The sequence below is a fragment of the Panthera leo genome, chromosome A3 (assembly GCF_018350215.1).
Source record: "Panthera leo isolate Ple1 chromosome A3, P.leo_Ple1_pat1.1, whole genome shotgun sequence".
Classification (NCBI taxonomy): domain Eukaryota; kingdom Metazoa; phylum Chordata; class Mammalia; order Carnivora; family Felidae; genus Panthera; species Panthera leo.
In genome coordinates, this window is record NC_056681.1 from 99,347,022 (window position 1) to 99,366,860 (window position 19,839).

A 19,839-nucleotide genomic window follows, 5' to 3' on the forward strand; every position below is an offset into this window, starting at 1 on the left:
GAATTGAGGAAATGTTTCCTTCAGCCATGAAAACACCAGAAAACTATAATATTCCTTCTCACGCTTATACAAAGAAGAAAAATGTTTAGTCATTTTCATTTTCTTACTTTTGACTGATTGCAAACAGTGAAATAACTGTCAAAGGTCTGAGATTCTCTTGAGGTTTAGACACTTTTTCTGTTTGCTCTCCTTAACAGAATAAGCTAACAACTCCCCAAACTGAAACAAACTAAACCTCTATACTTACTCTTATTCCTTCCTGGAGTCCAGTTATTTTTGTTGCTTCTCTTACCTGCTCCAGCCATGTATACTATTGACAATGCCTTAATGTCTGTACCTTCATATATTTACAGACATCAATTACTCATCACAAAACTGTAGGGTGTGGTTGTCCTCACTTTTATAGCCCAAGACCCAGAAGCTCCTTAGTGTTGGTACCCAGGATCACACACGCCAATACTGTAAAGTGCTTAGAAAGGCACGCGTTCAGTAAGTGTTAGCTAGACTTGTCAGAAGCCGGGTTCTCTCCACTTACCAAACCCCAATGATAGCCTGGATGGACCTCTTTCTTCAACAGCTGTGCTGGACTTAATTTAGGCAAAAGCTCCACGAGTGCAATGGAAATATTTCTGGTGACAAAGTCCCCGTTTAAATCCCGTTTGTTTAAACCTTATTCGGCTGACAGCTAGTTTATCACTAGTTACTACCAAAAAGAGTGCTTGGGTAGATCTGAGTGACTCAATACCTGTTTCTTGACTTTAAAACAAGCTTTTTAATATGTTTGAAAGTAGATTTAATTAAATATGGCAACACTATACTGTGTCCTGTGCTAGATATTTTATACACATTTTAGCACTAAATCCTCCAAATTCCAACTGTTATGATCATTATTAGCCATATTACCATCTGTAATCTGGCTGATTTTAAAGATGGGGAAATCAAGGCCTAGGAAAGCTGTCATGCGTTGCCCCAGGTCACAGAGCTAGTAACGGGGTGTACAGGATTAAGAACAGCTTTCGCCTAGGGACAGACTCCTATATGATACACACACAAACCAAAAAGCCCAGAACAATTTCAAATATAAAAGAGTAAATTAAAATAAGCAAAAGCAAACATAGGACAAAGAAACGGAGGCTCAGCAAGGTTAAATAACTGGTCCAAGGTTACAGAGAGACTATCAGAACCAGAATCCGATGGCATATCTGTCTTGACTCCAAAGCATAGTTCATTTCCACCAAACCACACTACCACGGACACCTGGTAAGGGGTAGTATAAATATTCATTGAATTAATAAGTCTGAAAACAAAGTTGACAAGGAAGAGGGTTAAAAAAAAATGTAAAAGAGAAATGAAAATGGAAAGGTAGTTCACGGGCAAGGGAAAAAAGGAAAATACAAACACACCCTCCAACAGTTTTCCAAGCAGCGCATTCAGGGTGAGGCAAGGTGCTGGAACAAACTTTGCTCGGGTCCCGCCGGACACCCAAGCTGGCGGGCGCGGAGTCTTCAAAGAGATGGTTCCGGAGGAGCCTGCCTTGGAGCACAGCAGCGAAGTCCGGCCGCCTCCCGCGCCCACGCCCTCTCCCGACCGCGAGTCACCCGGCCTGGCAACACGCGACGACGACCGGAGGGCTGCCGCCTCTCCCTTCCGAGCTGCTGGTTTAAAAAGAAATACAAACACATGTCCCCAGGCAGCCCGCAGCCTCTCCTCGGGGTCTGGGCCCGAAGCTCGCTTCCCGGGTCGGCTGGACAGAAATGCGCCCGAGGGCCAGAGACCCTCGGGGCTGCAGCTCGTCTCCGGGCAGCGCCCGCCGCCCGCGGTCAGCCCAGCCCAGCCTAGCGGCGGAGGCGCACACAGCCCCGACCCGGATAGGCCCCAGACGGAGCTGGGGCGGCCGGGCAGGCGGGCGCCCTACAGGCCACGCGGGCCGGCAGTACCGGCGAGCAGCGGGCGCCGGCGGCTGGGCATTTCCTCTTCCTCCCTACGCGCTGCGCGGCGGCGCGGCGGCGGCGGCCAGGCCAGGCCGAGGCCCGGCTCGGGCGCCCGACCGCGGCCTGCTGGCTAGCGCGGGCAGGCGCCGCGCCGCCCCCGCCACGACCGCCGGCCGCGGGGCCTCGGGGCAGCTGGGCCCGGCGCGGGCAGCGAGAGGCGGGGCCGGCGTGCGGGCGGCGGAAGGAGGCGGAGGAGGAGGAAGAGGAGGAGGAGGCGGCGGCCGGGAGCCGGGGGAGAGGGGCGGGGGGTGGGTCGGGGGAGGGGAGGAGCGGGATTTGCGGAGCGCGGCGCCGCAGCCGGGAGCCGGCGGGCCCGAGAGTGACCGAGTCACGGCGGGCGCCGGCGGAGCCGCGGCGTCGGACCCGCCTCCTGGAGGAGCTCAGCCCCGGCCAGGCCCGGCCCCATTCCCGCCCCGCGCCGCCTCCCCGCCGCCGCCGCCGCCGCCGCCGCCGCGGGAGCGCTCCCCTGCCCACCCCGCCCCCGCGGCCGAGCCCGGGAGTCGAGTGGGAGTCGGCCGGCCGGCGCGGGCAGCGCCGGGACCCCGCCGGGGACACTGCAGCCGGAGCCCGGGAGGGGCCGCGCCGCCACCGTCTGAACTAGGATGTCCCGACATGAAGGTGAGAGGAGCCCCCGCCCCCACCCCCACCGCCCGGGCCTCGGCCTACCCCGCCCGGGCCAGGCGCCGCGGAGGGCGGCCGGGAAGCGGAGGAGACTTCGGCCGAGCCCGAGCCGGGCCCGAGGCGCCGGGCCTGGGAGCGAGCGAGCGAGAGCGGAGAGCCGCGGCGCCGCCGCCGCCACCACGGCCGCGGCCCTGAGCTGGGCCTGGTGCCGGAGGCGGGGCGGCCGGGCCGGCCGGAGGGTTTGCACTGTCATGGGGCGGGGGAGGGGGAGGGGAGTCGGCGGGGCCCGTTACCGGCGGGAGCCGGGCCCTCGGGACTGATACCGGCCGCCGCGGCCCGCCCGGCCAGCCCCAGAGCCGCGGGCTCCGGCGCGGCCTAGTGCTCCCGCCGCCCCGGAAGGGCTCGGTGCGGCCGCCGAACGGGGCCCCAGGCGGCAGCAGGAGACACAGGAGCCCTCCGTGGACCCAGTAGGCGCGTCCGGTCGCCGGGAGACGACGGCGAGCGCCCCTGCCTGCGGGCGACCGCGGGGCGGGCGGGAAGGCTCTGCGGCCGGGGAACGGGAAGCCCCCGCCACCCGGAGCCCGCCCCGGCCTCGCGGCTAGGCCTCGGCGAGTCCCTGGGCTCGGGTAACCAAGTTCCCGGGGCGGATCCGGCCCGGCCCCGGCGAGTAAACTCCCTGCTCGATCACCCGGTCAGAGCGGGACTCGCTCCCGGCGGGCCGCGGGCCCCTCGCCTGGCGTGCACTACCCTACCTAACCAGGTTTTGGTAAATGACCGTGGTGTAGTCTGTTAGTGGTCAGGGGCGTTTTGGACTTGTTTTTCGGTCTAAAAGCATGATTGGGGTACAGTTGCAGATAAGCAGACAGCTCTAGCCCAGTCCCAGGGCACAAAGAGAAACATGTTTAGGAACGATGTATAGGCATTGAGCCGGTAAAAAAATAAATAAATAAATAAATAAATAAATAAGTTAACTTCAATTTACTGCCATATGGTTTAGAAAAGGGGGAGGGGGTTGTGTTTTCTTTGTTTCGCTACCACAGGTCTTTAAGTAAATAAAAAGTGTTAACATACTTGGCGAAAAGTTTATCCTGGTAAGGTTAATGCAAGATTGTAGAAGTGGCTTTCAAGTATTATGTACTCTTGCTTTTAAAATCCTGTATAGGTGATGTAGGAGTGGAGAAAGTTTAGTGAGTCAGATTAGTGTGTTTCCCACCATTGGAAGGGTATTCTTAAGGTAATGCAGGCCTTAGAATTTTGAGGTCGAAAAACTTAGATGGATTAAAATTATATTTAGGGCAAGTTTCAGAATTTGCTCAACTGGGCTGTTGAGATTGACTTAAAGAACATTTTGTGTTCAAGGATTCTGTATTTTAAAAGGCTCAAACCTAATAGGAAATATACTGTCTTTTCTTCACTTATTGTGGGCAAGTGTTGGACATTGTAAGGCAATAAGGGACTTAGGCTCATAGAAACTGTGTCCATTTTCCCAATTTTTCCTACTTAATGGGAATGTGTTCTCTATCTCTGTAATTTAAAAGAAGTTGTTACTAAAGCTACAACTAAATTTTAATTTGGGATGTTAAAGTTTATATTAGATGTAGCTGTGTGTACATAGACCACCTTTAAGACAAAATGAAACGGAGCATGGCCGCAGGCTCTCTTACTCTTAAGAACTGGGAGCGTTAAAACTACAGAATCAGCAATGGAAGAATGGGTTTGAGACCCATTCTCCTGCTTCAGGAAAACATCCAGATAGTTCCATTCTAATTGGATGATGTCCTGGGAAGATTCCTTTACCCCCAGTAATCTTTTAAAGTCCCACAGTGTGAACATTCTTGAATATAACACAAATTCTGTAATTTAAGCCCATTTCCCCCTATTTGATCCTGTGGAAAGGCATATGGTTTTGAAACTTACATTACCTTTTACTTACTTGAATACTACTGAACCTCAGCAAGTTAATAGCACACTTTTTCTGGTAACTTACACAATCCCAGATGTTTCTCAAAATGAAACATTGCTATATATAATCCATTAGTTGAAAACTTATAGTACAATATTTGACAAGTGATTATCTTTTGAGGGGCTAGTTTATGGCCTAAGGCAGGAGTGGCAGTCTCATTAAGAATCACATTTAATTCATTAGATATGTTTTGTGGATTATTAGTTCAGGCTGCCATTATTTTCATCAGTAAAAATTTAATCAACAAATTTAGAGTTTGACACCCTTACTATTATAGTTCTTTTCTCACTTTTCTCTTTTTTGGGCAAGCAAATCTCATTTCTCTTAGCATTTCTTTAGTGGTATGATATTTGAGTTCTTTTAATCATCTGTCCCACCTCCACATTCTCTGTGGTGCTTGTTTCCTTTTGCACTGTGACCCAGACTGGATGTAGTAGTCTGGTAAAACATATGAAATGTGCTGCCTGTATTGTTGTACTTGGATTGCGCTACCTTTTCAGTGCCTTCCGAATGCATGTAATTTGTTACTTTGTCTTTGTGCCTACCCTAATGAGTTGCATGATATATGTAATGATGTAACTTTGGACAACTCAGCCCCAAGGTGGACATATGTCAAGCTGAGTCTCTACCTTGTGAAGCAGTGGACCACGTCTGAGAAAGGAGATGCAACCAGGAGCATAAAGAAATGTTCTAGCCAGGGGTCAGCATACTTTTTCTGTAAAAGGCCAGGTAGTAAATATTGTAGGCTTTGTTTGCTATAAGGTCTCTGTCATCTCTGCCATTGTAGTGCAAAAGCAGCTGTAGACAACATGTAAATGAATAAGCACAGCAGTGTTCCAATGAAAACTTAATTTTTGGATGCTGACATTTGAATTTTGTATAATTTTCATGTGTCGTAAAATATGATTCTTTGTTTTACCACTTAAAAACGTAGAAACCATTCTTAACTTGCAGGCGTACAAACACAGGAGGTGGCTGAATTTGGCCCACTTTGACCTGTGGGGTATAATTTGCCTACTTCTTTTCTCACCTAGAGCTTTCGAGAGTTGATGGAACTCATAAAGGGCCCACTGTGCTTGGTATTCATGCCATCATTTCCTTTGGGTAATGGTAATGGGGAGTAACTGGTTTGGTCCATGGTTTGTACCTCAGTTTCCAGCCGCACCGTGGAGATTGGTAGAGAAGTAATTGTTCTTCAGGAGTGAAAAACAGGCTCCCCACCTTCCCAGACCATGTCTGAGTGGAGTCGGCAGTACTCTACATTAAGTCTCCTGCTTGCCCATTATGACTTTTCTAGCCAGAATTCCATTTTTTTGTCTTTTAATTCGCTTTGTAACATTCTTGTCATCTTATCAAACTTTTTACATCAGTGCCCAGTCACTTTATGTTCACCATACCAACGCCATCTAGTTCCATGTTACACAGTGAAATCAGTCATCTTTTTTTATTTGTAAGAGTATTTTTTTTAATGATTCACTACACACTTTCTTAAATATAGGTATGTTATTCAGAGCTTAAAATGCATTTAATAGCTTGGCAAATTAAAAACCTCAAGTTACTCAGTGCTTATTAGATAAAATGAAATTATGAATGCTCTTGCATGAGTTTGAGCCTAGTTGATTCCCTGGAATTAGGAACACATTTATTGCCTTAAATCAGTCAACCTTTTTTCAGTTGCTACTATGTATAAGGCACTTTCCTAGGAACCAAGGAGTGTGGAGATGAATGAGACGTGGCTCCTCACCTTGAGTCTGGTGGGAAGATGCATGTGTATACAGCTTCTACAGCACAATGGGAGACCGTAAGGAGATAAATGAATTGAGGACAAAATCATTATCAACTTTATTCCTAATGGGTTTTGCCCCACTTCAGAGAGGGAATCTGTTTTTCTTGAGCGCTTTCCTTTTTTGTGGGCTCCTCTTGATTTTGGGAAAAAATGAGATTTCAAATAGAGTCCTTATCTTTACCAGATTTATATTTCCCCTAGCTTTTAGAAGACTTTCACATGTAAAAGTGAGAGCAAGTAGGTGAACAGGTAGGTGATCTTATTGTTACGTTTTTCTCAGAACCATCTGTTATTGTTTATTTTCAGACTGTAAAGTATAAAAGTATGTAGGCCATTAATCTAGCTTTTGAAAGTTGTACCATTTTTGAAATTGTACTGCTCTTGTTAGTAGATTTACATTTCCTCGTCTCTAAAAATATTATCTGACCCTAAAAGCTCACATGCAGATGATCCCAGAGTGAAGTGCAAGAATTTTGTTTTCAGGATTTGGGGACTGCAAAAGCCAGGATTGGTAATTGGCTTGTGATTGTAAGGTGATGACTTTTGCCTTCCTGTAAGTGAAGTAAATTGACTCCCACTGAAAAGATTTTGATTTTTGCTAACATGTCAGACCATTTATTTTACTTTAACTATGATTTGTTAAAAGATTATGACATTCTTAATTAAGGCTTTTTCAGTTCAATAGGTCATGAATTATATTTACCCTGATTTTAAATAAAGGATAGATAAAAATGTAAATATTTTATTCCTGGGGTCTTTAATTTCATTTCATAAAAAGTTGATTTTGAAGCTCATTTGTCCCATATTTTTGGCATTTGTGTTTAAGTTAAAATGTCATTAAATAAAACTTTCTTGTTTTAAATTAGAAATTTAATTTGGAAGAAACTCCTTTCAGTCTTAGAACTTGAAGAAATATTAGCAGCAATCTTGTTTAAAAGAAAAACTTTTTTATGATAGAAACTTAAACTTCTGATGTGAAATGAACAAAACAAATCCCTTCGATTAGGCTTGCAAATCTTAAAAATGAAGAAATCCATGCACTTACGACTCATAATTTTAAAAACATCAGCTTTAGAGAATCTACCATATACATTTGCTGAGGCTTGTTTTTTGTTGTTGTTTTAAACTGGAGGCTCCAAAAGCTGTTTCTAGTGAAGGTTAAAGTGTGGTTGAATTATCCTAGAAATAGTGTGTCTTTTAATTACATTATAAATATTGCTGGGGAGCTATTGTCATGAGCATGAACTCAAAGGAAACATTTCCTACATTTTATGCTTGTAAAAGTTAAAAGTAAAACCCTGTTCATAATTAAAATCTTTTTTATTTTTATTTACTTATTTAAAATGTTTATTGATTTATTTTTGTATGTGAGACACAGGGAGAGCATGTGGGAGGGGCAGAAAGAGAGGAAGAGAGAATTCTAAGCAAACTCCGTGCTCTCCGTGCAGAGCCCAACTCAGTGCTCCATCTCACAAACCATGAGATTGTGATGTGAGCCAAAAGCAAGAGTTGGCCACTCTGCTGAGTCACTCAAGTGTCCCTGTTTGTTTTTTTTTGTTTGTTTGCTTGTTTTTGTTTTTGTTTTAGAGAGAGAGAGTGCAAGTGGAGGAGGAGAGAATCTTAAGCAGGCTCCACTCTTAGGGTGGAGCCTGACCAGGGCAGAGCCTGATGCAGGGCTCCATCCTATGACCCTGGGATCATGACCTGAGCCAAAATCAAGAGTCAGATGCTCAACCAACTGAGCCACCCAGGCACCCCTATAATTAAAATCTTTGTTTTGTGTTTTTTAAGTAAGTAATTTTTTTTCTTTTAATGTTTGTTTAATTTTAAGAGGGAGAGACAGAGCATGAGCATGGGAGGGATAGAGAGAGGAAGACAGGATCCAAAGCAGGTGCTGTGCTGACAACAGAGAGCCTGATGTGGGGCTTGAACTCACAAACTGTGAGATCATGATCTGAGCTGAAGTGAGACCCTTAACTGACTGAGCCACTCAGGTGCCCCCCCCCGTAATTAAAATCTGTGTGAAAGATTAATTCCATATTAATTTTAGTGTTATACTAGGAACCATGATGTTTTTCAGGTTTTTTTTTTTTTAAATGATAAGGTATGGTTTTTTCAATTGCTGAAGTTATTTATTAAATTGAGGAAAGAGCCCTTAAGAGGTATACAGATCAGAACTTTTTTAAAATGTGGTAACTTTGGGGCGCCTGGGTGGCTGAGTCGGTTAAGCTTCCGACTCTTGGTTTTGGCTCAAGTCAGGATCTCACACGGTCTGTGGGTTTGAGCCCTGCCTTGGGCTCTGTGCTGACAGTGCAGACCCTGCTTGGGATTCTCTGTCTCTACCACTTTCTCTGCTCCTTCCCCCTCAAAATAAATAAATAAACTTTAAAATAAAAAAATTAAAACGTGGTAACTTTTGTATTAGTCATGTCCTGATTCGTGTTGGAGTGGGGATAAGGCAGACAGTTCCCGAAGGGAACATACTACCTAGATTACATAGGAAGGAAGCGAGTGATCATGAAAAGAGAGGGTGTTCTTGGGATGGTAAGGATAGGAGGACAGGACAGTGCCAGTGCCGTCAGAGGAAAGTTAGGCAAGGTGGACATGAAGCTTGGAAATGATCTGTAGCCACAGGAAGTTAGAGACAGAAGACCACCTTTCATGCTGAGTACCAGGAGGTGAAAATTCATCTTCCTGTGAAGCTAGCAATAGATGAATTTCCTTGTTAGGCACCTTCCAGGGTGCCATCCCTACTACCTGTCTCACCACTCTCCCACAGTGTTTGTTAATCGTGCTTTTAGTTGTTGTCTTTCTGAATAGAAAGACAGTTCACGTACATGGGTCTATCCAGTTCATGTACATGGTCCATTTATTTCTTCCACAGCCACAGTGCCAACCAGCAGTCCAGCAGACCTTGCCAATGGCTGTAAGGAGTATCAGGGAGGAAGTATGAATGGATCCCAGCAAGTCCATCACTGCTGTTAGAAAAAAACAACTAAAATCACGAGAGTGGGTCAGTCAAGTCACCTTCAGCTAGGAGGGACAGACAATAAATGGGTGAAGCCTCTTGACATCATGATTAATTAGGTTTAGCATTATGTTCTACTGAGTTGTGTGGGTTTGTTTTTTTCCCCCCCCTCACTGGTTCTCAGTGCTAGTGTCATGAACTTCAGCTTTTTTTTTTTTTTTCTGTTAAGAGGATTTTCATAAGGAGAGTCACTTTAGAGTGCTAACTTGAGGACCTATTAGAACAGTCACAGGCATAATCAGTTATAATTTATTTTTTGTTTTTGGCTTTTGTTTCTTTTTGAGACTGTCACCCTCCCCTCCCACCTAGTAAAGTGGAGGGTCCCTCTAGTGGCACCCTTGCCTTATTCTCCAAGCATTTTTTTATGCCGTAATTGTTTGCTTGTGTGCCTCCCCAACAAGTTACCTGAAAGACAGGTATAGTGTTACACTTACCTTTGCACCCTACCACCAAGCACAATGTCTGGACTGTCGGAGGCCAGACATTTGAACACTTGTGGGTGATTGTTAGAGATGTTATTACTTGTCTAAAAAATGGTGAGACTAGAAACTGCTGTCTTCTGCTTTTATCTGGGAAGCTGGTTAAGAAGGAGGGAGATGGTAGGAAAGATTTGGAACTTTCATAAAAGTAAGAGGGGATGAATAAACTACGTAGAGTGAAAACTTAAAGGAAGGTGACTCCTGGGGGAATGACTTGGGATTAGACTCAGGTACTATTTTTTTGTTCTACTTCTGTCTCTGGTTTTGGATTAACTGGCTATGGGTTCTGAATATTAATTGCACCATGTGTGAGTTTTCTGATTCATTCATTCATTCATTCAGTGGGTATTTATGGACTTCCTACTTGAGTACTACTCAAAATCATCTCGAGAGCTTGCCGCAAGTTGTTGACCCTTGCTGCAGCATTGATAATATTCAGTGGGTTTGAAACACCTTTGGGAATTAAATGCTTTCCTGTTGCACAGGCTGTGGTTCTTTTACAATTTGCTGGAATTAGTCCTTAAAATTTATATCTTATGACAGGGTAATTAAATCATGTAAATACTTTAATGTTTTGACAATATTCATCCACCCCTCCTTTTTTGGGAGAGAGCATGTTAGCAGGGGCGAGGGGCAAGGGAGTAAGGGAGAGAGAGAAAGTGAGAATCCTAAACAAGCTCCACACTCAGCACTGAGCCTGACGTGGGGTTCGATGAACCCTGGTTCATGACCTGAGCCAAAATCAAGAGTTGGACACTCAACCAACTGAGCCACCCAGGCGCCCCTCTTTTTAAGCCTACTTTCATTTAAGTTTCTCAATTCTAATTCTGCCCAGCAGTACATTTCTTTCCTTAATATTGTCCTTAGACTGTGAACGTCTCAACACATATCTGCATATGTGAAAGTATGTTCAAGTAGGTTTATAAGTTTATAAGTAAAACTCATAGGTTTATAAGTATCTTTGATGCTTAGAAAACAACTCAAGGGATTAAATGTTTAATTTTTGTATTCAGTATAGTTTGTGTGTGAAGGCCTAATGGTTATATAGCAACTGTTGGAGTACCTAGATGGTACTTGTTTTTATTATTTCTCCTCAACCATTATTCTTCTTTGGTGTCTTCTATGGTTGTAGAGGTTTGGCAGTGCAAGGAAATGAGAATCTTTCTAAATTAGGAGTTAACGGCATCGCAGTAAAACAGGCAGGGATTATTTAAAGGAGTTGTTACAGATGTGTCTCTTCTGTAAGAATGAAATAAGTACATGCTGGGAGCTGGGGGTGCTTGGGTATTGGGAACCACATAGTTTTCTAGTTTTCATAATCTGAGATCTTACATTTAGCCTGATTAACACTGTTAGGGACTCTGATACAGTAAATTGCAATTTGAAATTAACGTAAAATGTGCAGAGGAGGGACTGATCTTCCCTTCCATAGGAAAAATGGTGATTAGCACCTGAAGTGACAGTGGGTAAGCATTTGACCCATGGTTTTCCTGACATTCCCTGTTAGGCGTATGATATCACTTCATGTTCTTTCACTGCTCCATGTCATTTTCTACAAGCTTTTTAGAAGTGCAAGCCACGTGTAATTTTATTTTTTTATTTTTATTTTTTTAAGCCACATGTAATTTTTTTTTTGAGAGAGAGAGAGAGAGCCACTGAGCGCAAGTGAGGGAGGGGCAGAGGGAGAGAGAGAAAGAGAAGAGAGAATCCTAAGTAGGCTCCATGGCTCATTCTTATGACTGGTGAGATCATGACCTGAGCCAAAATCAAGAGTCAAATGATTACCCAACTGAACCATCCAGGTGCCCCTAGGCACATGTAATTTTAAATTCTCTGGTAGCCACAGTAGTAAACTAAGAAGGTGAAATTAAATTTAAATAGTTTAATACTTTAACCTAGTATATCCAAGTTAACATTAATCAATCAAGATAAAATTATTATATTCTTTTTTTCTTACAAAGTTACAAAATTCTAGTATATATTTTACACTTAGCACACTTTAGTTCATATCATCTGAGAATCATCTTTAGACTTGTACATTAGGAGTCTGCTAATAGACCATATATAGTTTCTTTCTGTAGGTACGTTTTGATGTAGTATTGCCATCTGCTCAATGGTGAGTTCATTAACATTCTGGATTTTTGCTTCTTGAATTAATTTCCTAAGAACCCAGATTTTACCTTTTTCACTTAAAATTTTTTTTAACCTACATTAGCAACATTTAACCATTACAATAGAAAACTACTTTATAAGCAGCTATAAATGTATATAAATTATAATCCCTCTGGGCCCTTCAGATTGGAAGAGTAAATAATGGCCTCAGGGTGATTTTAATGTGAGTTTGTGGGGTTATTTTAAGTCCTCCGTAATGACAAATGTAAAATTTATAAAAATTGTTACTAGTCCATTGCAGGTTCTATTATGGTGGAATCCGAAGATTGTTTGGGTTCTATCTGGTGTGGATAGACTTTTCATCATTTGAAGAAAGTGACATCCAGGCTTGGTAATTTATTGTAGGTGTATTTCATTGTAATGAGATTGGGTCTCTAGTATCCATCTGGAAAAGGCCTTTGCCATCTAACAACAGAAAAACAGATGGTTATGACTCTTATTTAAAGCAGTCTTAAGAAAATTGGGGCATTTGGCTGGCTCAGTAGAGCATGCAACTCTTAATCTCAGGTTGTGAGTTCAAGCCTCACATTGAGCATTTTAAACCTATGTTACTTTAAAAAAAAAAAAAAAAAAACAAAGAATTTTAAAAAGTAATTTTAAGAAAATGGATTATGGAGCTAATAGCCAGCCCATTGTCAAGGTTAGCCAGCCACTGGTGATTTCTCTTTTTTACCTGTTTGGTGTGCTGTTTAGCCAGTTAGAACTAGATTTGCAAATAAAAATGGACTGTTTCAGAGATAGTCTGTTAAAAATTAAAGACCTAGTGTTTTTTTTCCTTCATTTCACTGAAGCAGCAGTTCCACAGAGCAGTGGGTTTTATGGTTCTGTTCTTTTTCAGTCCCCCTACAGCCAGATCTTTGAAACATCAGGAATTTATGGCTTTTTTTTTCTTTAATAGTGTAAAAATACTAGTATTGTATGGCTTGGGTGCTTTCACCTAGTGTTTTTCAAAGGGTAATTTAGGACGTGCGCTATTAGCACCACCTGGGAACTTGGACAGAAATGCAGATTCTTGGATGCTGCCCTGGACCCACTGAATCAGAGTTTCTGGAGGTGGTGCCCAGGAGTTTGTGTTTTCACAAGCTTCTTACCTGGACCCAGTTATGACCAAAAGCATTTATGTGTGAGATGGTTATCGCTGGTGACAGGGACACACAATGGTTGTGATACAATTTTTTTATGGTATGGTACCAGTCAAACAGAAATTCAATTGCTGACCTTGACTTTATACTTTTTTTTTTTTAATTTTTTTTTAGTGTTTTTATTTATTTTTGAGACAGAGAGAGACAGAGCACGAGCAGGGGAGGGGCAGAGAGAGAGGGAGACACAGAATCCAAAGCAGGCTCCAGGCTCTGAGCTGTCAGCACAGAGCCCGTCGCGGGGCTCAAACTCACAGACCGTGAGATCATGACCTGAGCTGAAGTCGGATGCTCAACTGACCGACCCACCCAGGTGCCCCTTGACTTCATTCTTCTTGAACACTATGTTACTGTCACCTGAGGAGGTGAGAGAGAAGTGTGGCTCCCCACTCTAGACCAGTACTATAAATTTACTCAACACACATTTACTGAATTTATTGAATGTATACTTGAGGCTTGAAAGATACCATAGTGAACAAAACAGAGAAGATTCCTGTCCCTGTTGCACTCACATTCTATTAGAAGGAATATATCAGGGGTATATGTTCTGTGAGCCAAACCTGGCTGGTTGCTTGTTTTTGTTTGTTTGTTTAGGATTTTATTTTTAAGTAATCCCTATACCCAACATGGAGCTCGAACTCACAATCCCAAGATCAGGAGTCACATGTTCTACCAACTGAGCCAGCCAGATGCCCCTGTGATTTTTATATTTTATTTTATTTTATTTTATTTTATTTTATTTTATTTTAGTTATATTTATATTTAAATTCAAGTTAACATATAGTGTAGTATTGGTTTCAGGAGTAGAATTTAATTGGCTGCTGGTTTTTATAAATGAAGTTTTATTGGAACATAGCTGCATCTGCTCATTTACATATTGTCTAAGTTCTTTTTATATTGTAAGGGTTGAGTTGAGTAATTGTGACAGAAAAAGTTGAAAATATTTGCTATTTAGCTATTTACAGAAAAAGCTTGTGGGTCTCTGGGGTAGACCATAAAAGAATAAATATGTGATATGTAAGAAAGTGTTAGGAGTTGACAGGTATTATGAAAAACCATTCAGTGGGTTAAGGGAATAGAGAGTGGGGGCCTACTTTAGATACTGTAGTCAGGGAGGGCCTTCTTGAAGATGGGACATTAAAAGAAAAAATTGAATTAAGTGAAGTATATTTAAAGAAGGAAGGATATGGCTGAAGGTATAGCAAGTGCAGAGGTACTGAAACTTGGAATGTTTTGGGAACAGCGTCAAGGCCACTGTGACTGGAAGACTGTGATTGAGGGGGGAAGGGATAGGAAAGTGCCATAGCCAGGGCCAGATCCTGAAGACCCTTGTATTGTGGGCTGTAGTAAAGACTGTTTACCTGTGAGTACATCGAGAAAAACATTTTCAAAGCCCTTCTATAGAGAGCGGTCTTTTTGGCTAAACAAATGGCAAAGGCTGGAAATTAAATACTTGGTGTTACAATGCATTCCAACATCTCTAAGAAACATTTCTTTATAAACTTTCCCTTACACTCTTTACTCTTAAGCTTTGTGGTCCTCAGCCCCCATGTATCTATGTATTCTATTTAGCTAATGTTTCTTGTACATTAGAAATAGATAGAGGGGTTTGGTAGAGATCAGATATTTCCCTGGTTTGAATGTAAAACCCTTGAGCCTAGAAATTGGGTCATCAATATTAGCAGGTTTCAAACTTTAAAAAAATATAACTCATAGTAAGAAGTGTATTTGATATTATCCAATAGTTACATACATATGTAAAGAAATAAGTTTCACAAAACAGTACTTATCTTTACTATGAGAGATGTATTCTGTTTCTGTTATTTCATTAAAAACAAAAATACTAGGGACACCTGGGTGGCTTAGTCAAGCATCTAACTCTTAATCTCAGCGCAGGTCTTGATCTCAGGGTCTTGAGTTCAAGCCCTGTGTTGGGCTCCACACTGGGTGTGAAGCCTGCTTAAAAGAAAAATAGTTGTGACCTCCTAGACTGATTTCCCATTCTATTCAGTTTGTGACTTGCTATTTGAAAAACACGGCCAATGCTATCTAATCCAAAACTTGGGAGTCCCTTATGTACAAGGTATTGTGATAGGTACAGAGACAAATGGAAAACAATTTTTCCTCTTGGAGGGGGATATTGGAAGTTCTAAGTATATTAGATAAACTAGCTGTAGTATAACTGGAGCAGTAAGTGTCAAATCAGTTATTACAAGTTCCATGATGTTATTAGCAAGTGGAATAGAATGTTTTTTGGGTGTCAGAGAAGGCATTTCCAAAAGTTTGATATTTAGACTGAAGACTTGAAAAAATACTGCGGGTATTTTTAATTGAAGTATAATTGACATAGAATATTATGTTAGTTTCAGGTATACAACATAGTGATTTGGTATTTGTATACATTATGAAGTGATCACCACAAGTCTGGTTCCCATATGTCAGCATACAAAGTTTTTACAATATTAATGACTATTCTCTATGCTATAGTACCGTATTTTTATAACAAGAGTTGGAAATAGGGCTGTCAACCAAGTGAGAGAATGGTAGAGGGTAAACTACAGAGCTACGCAAATCTGAGATGTGCTCAAGAGAGGTGGGTGGGACAACACTGAGACCAGGGTTTCTGGAACAGAAGACTCCTGTATGTCTGCTATGGGAGTGAGGTATTAGAATGATTGATTTACCTAGGACGCTTACCTGACTGAGCCACCCAGGGAACCAATTTATTTAATATTTTTAAGATTTTATTTTTAACAATCTTTATATCCAACGTGTGGGGCTTGAACTTGCAACCCTGAAAGCAAGAGTCATATGCTTTACCAACGGAGCCAGCGAGGCACCCTTGCTGACCCCTGCTTTAATCCATTTATTTAATAAATATGTCTTGGGGGCTCCTAATGTGGCTTGGTCAGTTAGGTGTCCGACTCTTGATCTCAGCTCGGGTCTTGATCCCAGGGTTGTGAGTTCAAGTCCTGAGTCAGGCTCCGCAGTGAGTGTGGAGACTCCTTAATATTCTCTCCCTCTCTCGCTTTGCTCTTCTCTCCTGCTCACACTATCTCTCTAAAGTAAGAAAAAAATTTTTTTTAATTAAAACAGAAAAGATGAGATAATTGCTGAAGTGGGTGCAAATAGACCTACTTGGTGATTAATTAGACAGGGATTATGGAGGGGTGAAAAGTCTAGGAAAATAGCGTTTTGGTTAGTTGGGCAGCACCATTCATCAAGCTGCATATCTAAGAAACATGCCTTGAGGGAGAAGGTGGAAAGCAGGGGAAAGAAAAGTGGTTTCCATTTTTAGCATGTTGGGTTTGAAGTACATGTGGGAAATCCAGGTAGAGATTTCCAGGGGCAGTTGAGCATGTGGGGTCTAGAATTCATGAGTTTGGGCGTAATCCATAGTAGTAGAGTTGGTTGCTCAGTGATGGTGAGAACATAGACATTGAGAGGATGAGGAGACTGATCAATAAGCCCTTGGAAACACTTAACATTTAAGAAACAGGAGACTGAATGGGAATAGCCTGGAGAGTAGGAAGAGAACCAGGAGAGAATGTTGGCATTGAAACTTAGGAAGATGATTTTCTGGGAAGGAGGATTCAGTCAGTATTGCTGCAGATGGGTCAAGAAGATAAGAAATGAAGTGTTCACTGGCTGGAGCTCTTGGAGTGAGGAAGGTTGTGGAACTTGATGTGCACTTTCAAAGGAGTGGGCTAGAGCCCAGACTGCAGGGTGTTAAATCCTGAAAGAACACGAGAAGTTAGGAATACTCCCTAAAGATTTAACTGTGAAGGGAAGGAGAGATGTCAACAGTGAAAGGTATCTCTAGCACCTGGAGCAGGTTTTGGCAGATATTAGAGACTGGGAAAATCATTCATTCAATACTGTGCCTACTACTAGTATAGTATTTAAAAGTGGGGTAGAGTAATGAAAGATAAGTTCTCATTAGGGGGGCAAAAAAGAAACGTATCATATAATTTTGGTTCATGATAAATATTCTGAAGAGCATAAAGCAGAGTGAGGGAATAGGGAATAAGGATTAAATGTGGTAGAAGGTGAATGAGTGCTCTATGTAGCTATTTTTAAAAGAATGCTCAGGAGGGCCTTTCAGAGGATGTGCTCCTTTGAAGCAGAGACTTAGTCAAGTATAAAGCCCTGGGGTTAGAGTAAAGTAGGTTGTTTGAGGAACAGAGTAGCTGGAGCTGACCAGATGGGAGGATGAGGAGAGAAGAAGAGGTAGCGATGGACTGACTCCAGATTATATGGGGCACTTAGAGGCTATGATGAGACATTTGAACTTAATTCTTTGAATGTCGAGCTACCAGGACTTGCTGGTGTAGTGTAGGCAAAACCACGTGGATACGAAGAAGGCCATTTACTGAGACAGGGAAGCCAGGGGGGAAGGAACGTGTTTGGAGGTGGAGGTCAGGAGTTCTGTTTCAGACACACTAGGTTAGAGATGTCTGTTAGATGTTCAGGCAGAGCTGTCTAGGCCATTTGGATGAATGACCTGGAGTTGAACTGGCTGAATGAGTGAATGAAATCAAGACTTGATGTGACTGTTGCTCTTCTCTCCAGTTTACTGGGGCTTGAGTTCCCCAAACCTTTTAGTAGGTAAATGTCTGTTTGGAAGCCTATGACCCTTGTCTTTTTTCTCAAAGTAGCAAGAAAGAGGGAGCACAGAGGTAGAAAGCCCCATGTCTCCTGTGGCAGTGCTGTAGTGATACAGTTCCAGACAGGAGAGCTCACTGTGGGAATTAGGCCAGTTTGGCAGCTGGGTAATGAATTAGTTTATTTTCGTTCTTTTCTCGCCAATAAATCAAGAGGAAGATAGAATAATAGACCTTTTGGTCCAGAAGGAAATCAACCTTCTATTTTTTTCCCAAATTGTGTTCTAGAAAGGCTGAGTCATACTACTTGAGATCATAGTGAGGACTAGAATTCAGATCCCATGACTCTTGTTCCAGCCCATTTTCTACTGTATATGCTGCTGGGATGAGGGCTCAGAGTTTGTTAGTTTGTAGACTAATACTAGAGGCTAGACTTCTGCATTAGATAGAATTTTCCTGTGTACTCAAATTTTTTCTGAGATGCTGAATAGTAAATTTAAGGATGGGATTTTGGAGCCAGACTGCCTGGGTTCAAACTCTTCCTTAGTCACTTACTCACTGTGACGTCAATAAGTTGTTTACCTCTCTGTGCATCATTTCATGAAATGGGCATAATGTTTACTTAATCTCAGGGTGTTTAGTCGATTGATTATTATATATAAAAATTTAGGCTAGTGACTGGCATATAATCACTCATTGGGGCACCTGGGTGGTTCAGTCTGTTGAGCATCTTAACTCTTGATATCTGCTGAGGTCATGATCCCAGGGTCTTGGGAGCCCTGTGTGAGCCTCAGTGCTGAGTGTGGAGACTGCTTGGGATTCTCTCTCTCCCTCTGCCTCTCTCCCCTGCTTGCACTGTCTCTCCCTCTCTCTCTAAAAGCAAGGGGGAAGGGGACACCTTGGTGGCTCAGTCGGTTGAGCAGTTGACTCTTAGTTTTGGCTCAGGTCGTCATCTCATGGTTCGTGAGTTCAAGCCCCACATCAGGCTCCATGCTGACAGTGTAGAGCCTGCTTGGGATTCTCCTTCTCTTTCTCTCTCTCTCTCTCTCTCTCTCTCTCTCTCTCTCTCTCCCTTTCCTCCTTATGTGCACATGCTCCCTCCCTCTCTCTCTCTCTCAAAATAAGTAAGCTTAAAAAAAAATTAAACAAATAAAAAATAAATTAAAAAAATAAAGGGGCACCTGGGTGCCTTAGTTGATTGAGCGTCCGACTTTGGTTTGGGTCATGATCTCAATGGTTCATGAGTTCAAGCCCCACGTTGGACTCACTGCTACCCACTTTGGATCCTCTGTCCCCCTTGCTCTCTGCCGTTTCCCCACTCGTGCTCTTTCTCTCAAAAATAAATAAAACATTAAAAAAAATTGTTTGAGCCACCTTCATTTGTGTCTTGGATGTAGAAAACAGCTGTTTTTCACACTTCTAAATTCTTCGCATATAATTTGAGCACTAACAATATGCAAATTATATTTTCTTATTTGAGATATAGTCCCTGCACTCAAGGAATTTGTATTCTATTGAAGAAGGAAGGATAAAAATACAGGAGATAACAAAAGCTTACCCTTACAGGCCAATGAAAGCTATGGATACTCTCTTCCTTTTCTGATATTCTGTAAATCAAAGTGTCCGATGAAGGCATGGAGACTGAGGAGAAGGGATGTGAGCCATCTTTGTGGAGAAGGGACTTGCTTGGATAGAGTAGAAGCAGAAGATATTCCAACCAAGGCAGTAGGCAGAAATGAGTACGTACTAAGAAGGCTACATAGATATTATTAGATGAGGATGTAAGAGGAACTTTTCACTGGTTGAGTAGCTCAGAGTGTTGATCCATAGGTTAGTGGCAACCTAAAGGCAGGACTAAGGAGATGATTCTGTATCTTTTTTATGTTCTAGGACTTTTTAAAAAAGTCAACTGAGATTAACACATAATTATTAATATGTTCCCCTGGTCTATTACTTAGTTTTCAACACATTTTGCCATTTTTATATCAGCCGCCTCTCTTTTTTAGGGTTTGAACATTTTACAAATCCCAGACCTGCATATCATTTTACCCACAAA

At 42.7% G+C, this 19,839-nt stretch overlaps 1 protein-coding gene across 1 annotated transcript in view; it reads left to right on the top strand.

The window, feature by feature from the left end:
• Positions 1-2,490: 2,490 nt before the first annotated feature.
• KCMF1 (potassium channel modulatory factor 1) overlaps positions 2,491-19,839 on the top strand; it is a 78,147-nt gene continuing 60,798 nt past the window's right edge. The window contains exon 1 of the mRNA XM_042932849.1: positions 2,491-2,609. Within this exon, the coding sequence (XP_042788783.1) occupies positions 2,594-2,609 (16 nt within the window). The 5' untranslated portion in view covers positions 2,491-2,593. The remainder of the gene's footprint in view (positions 2,610-19,839) is intronic.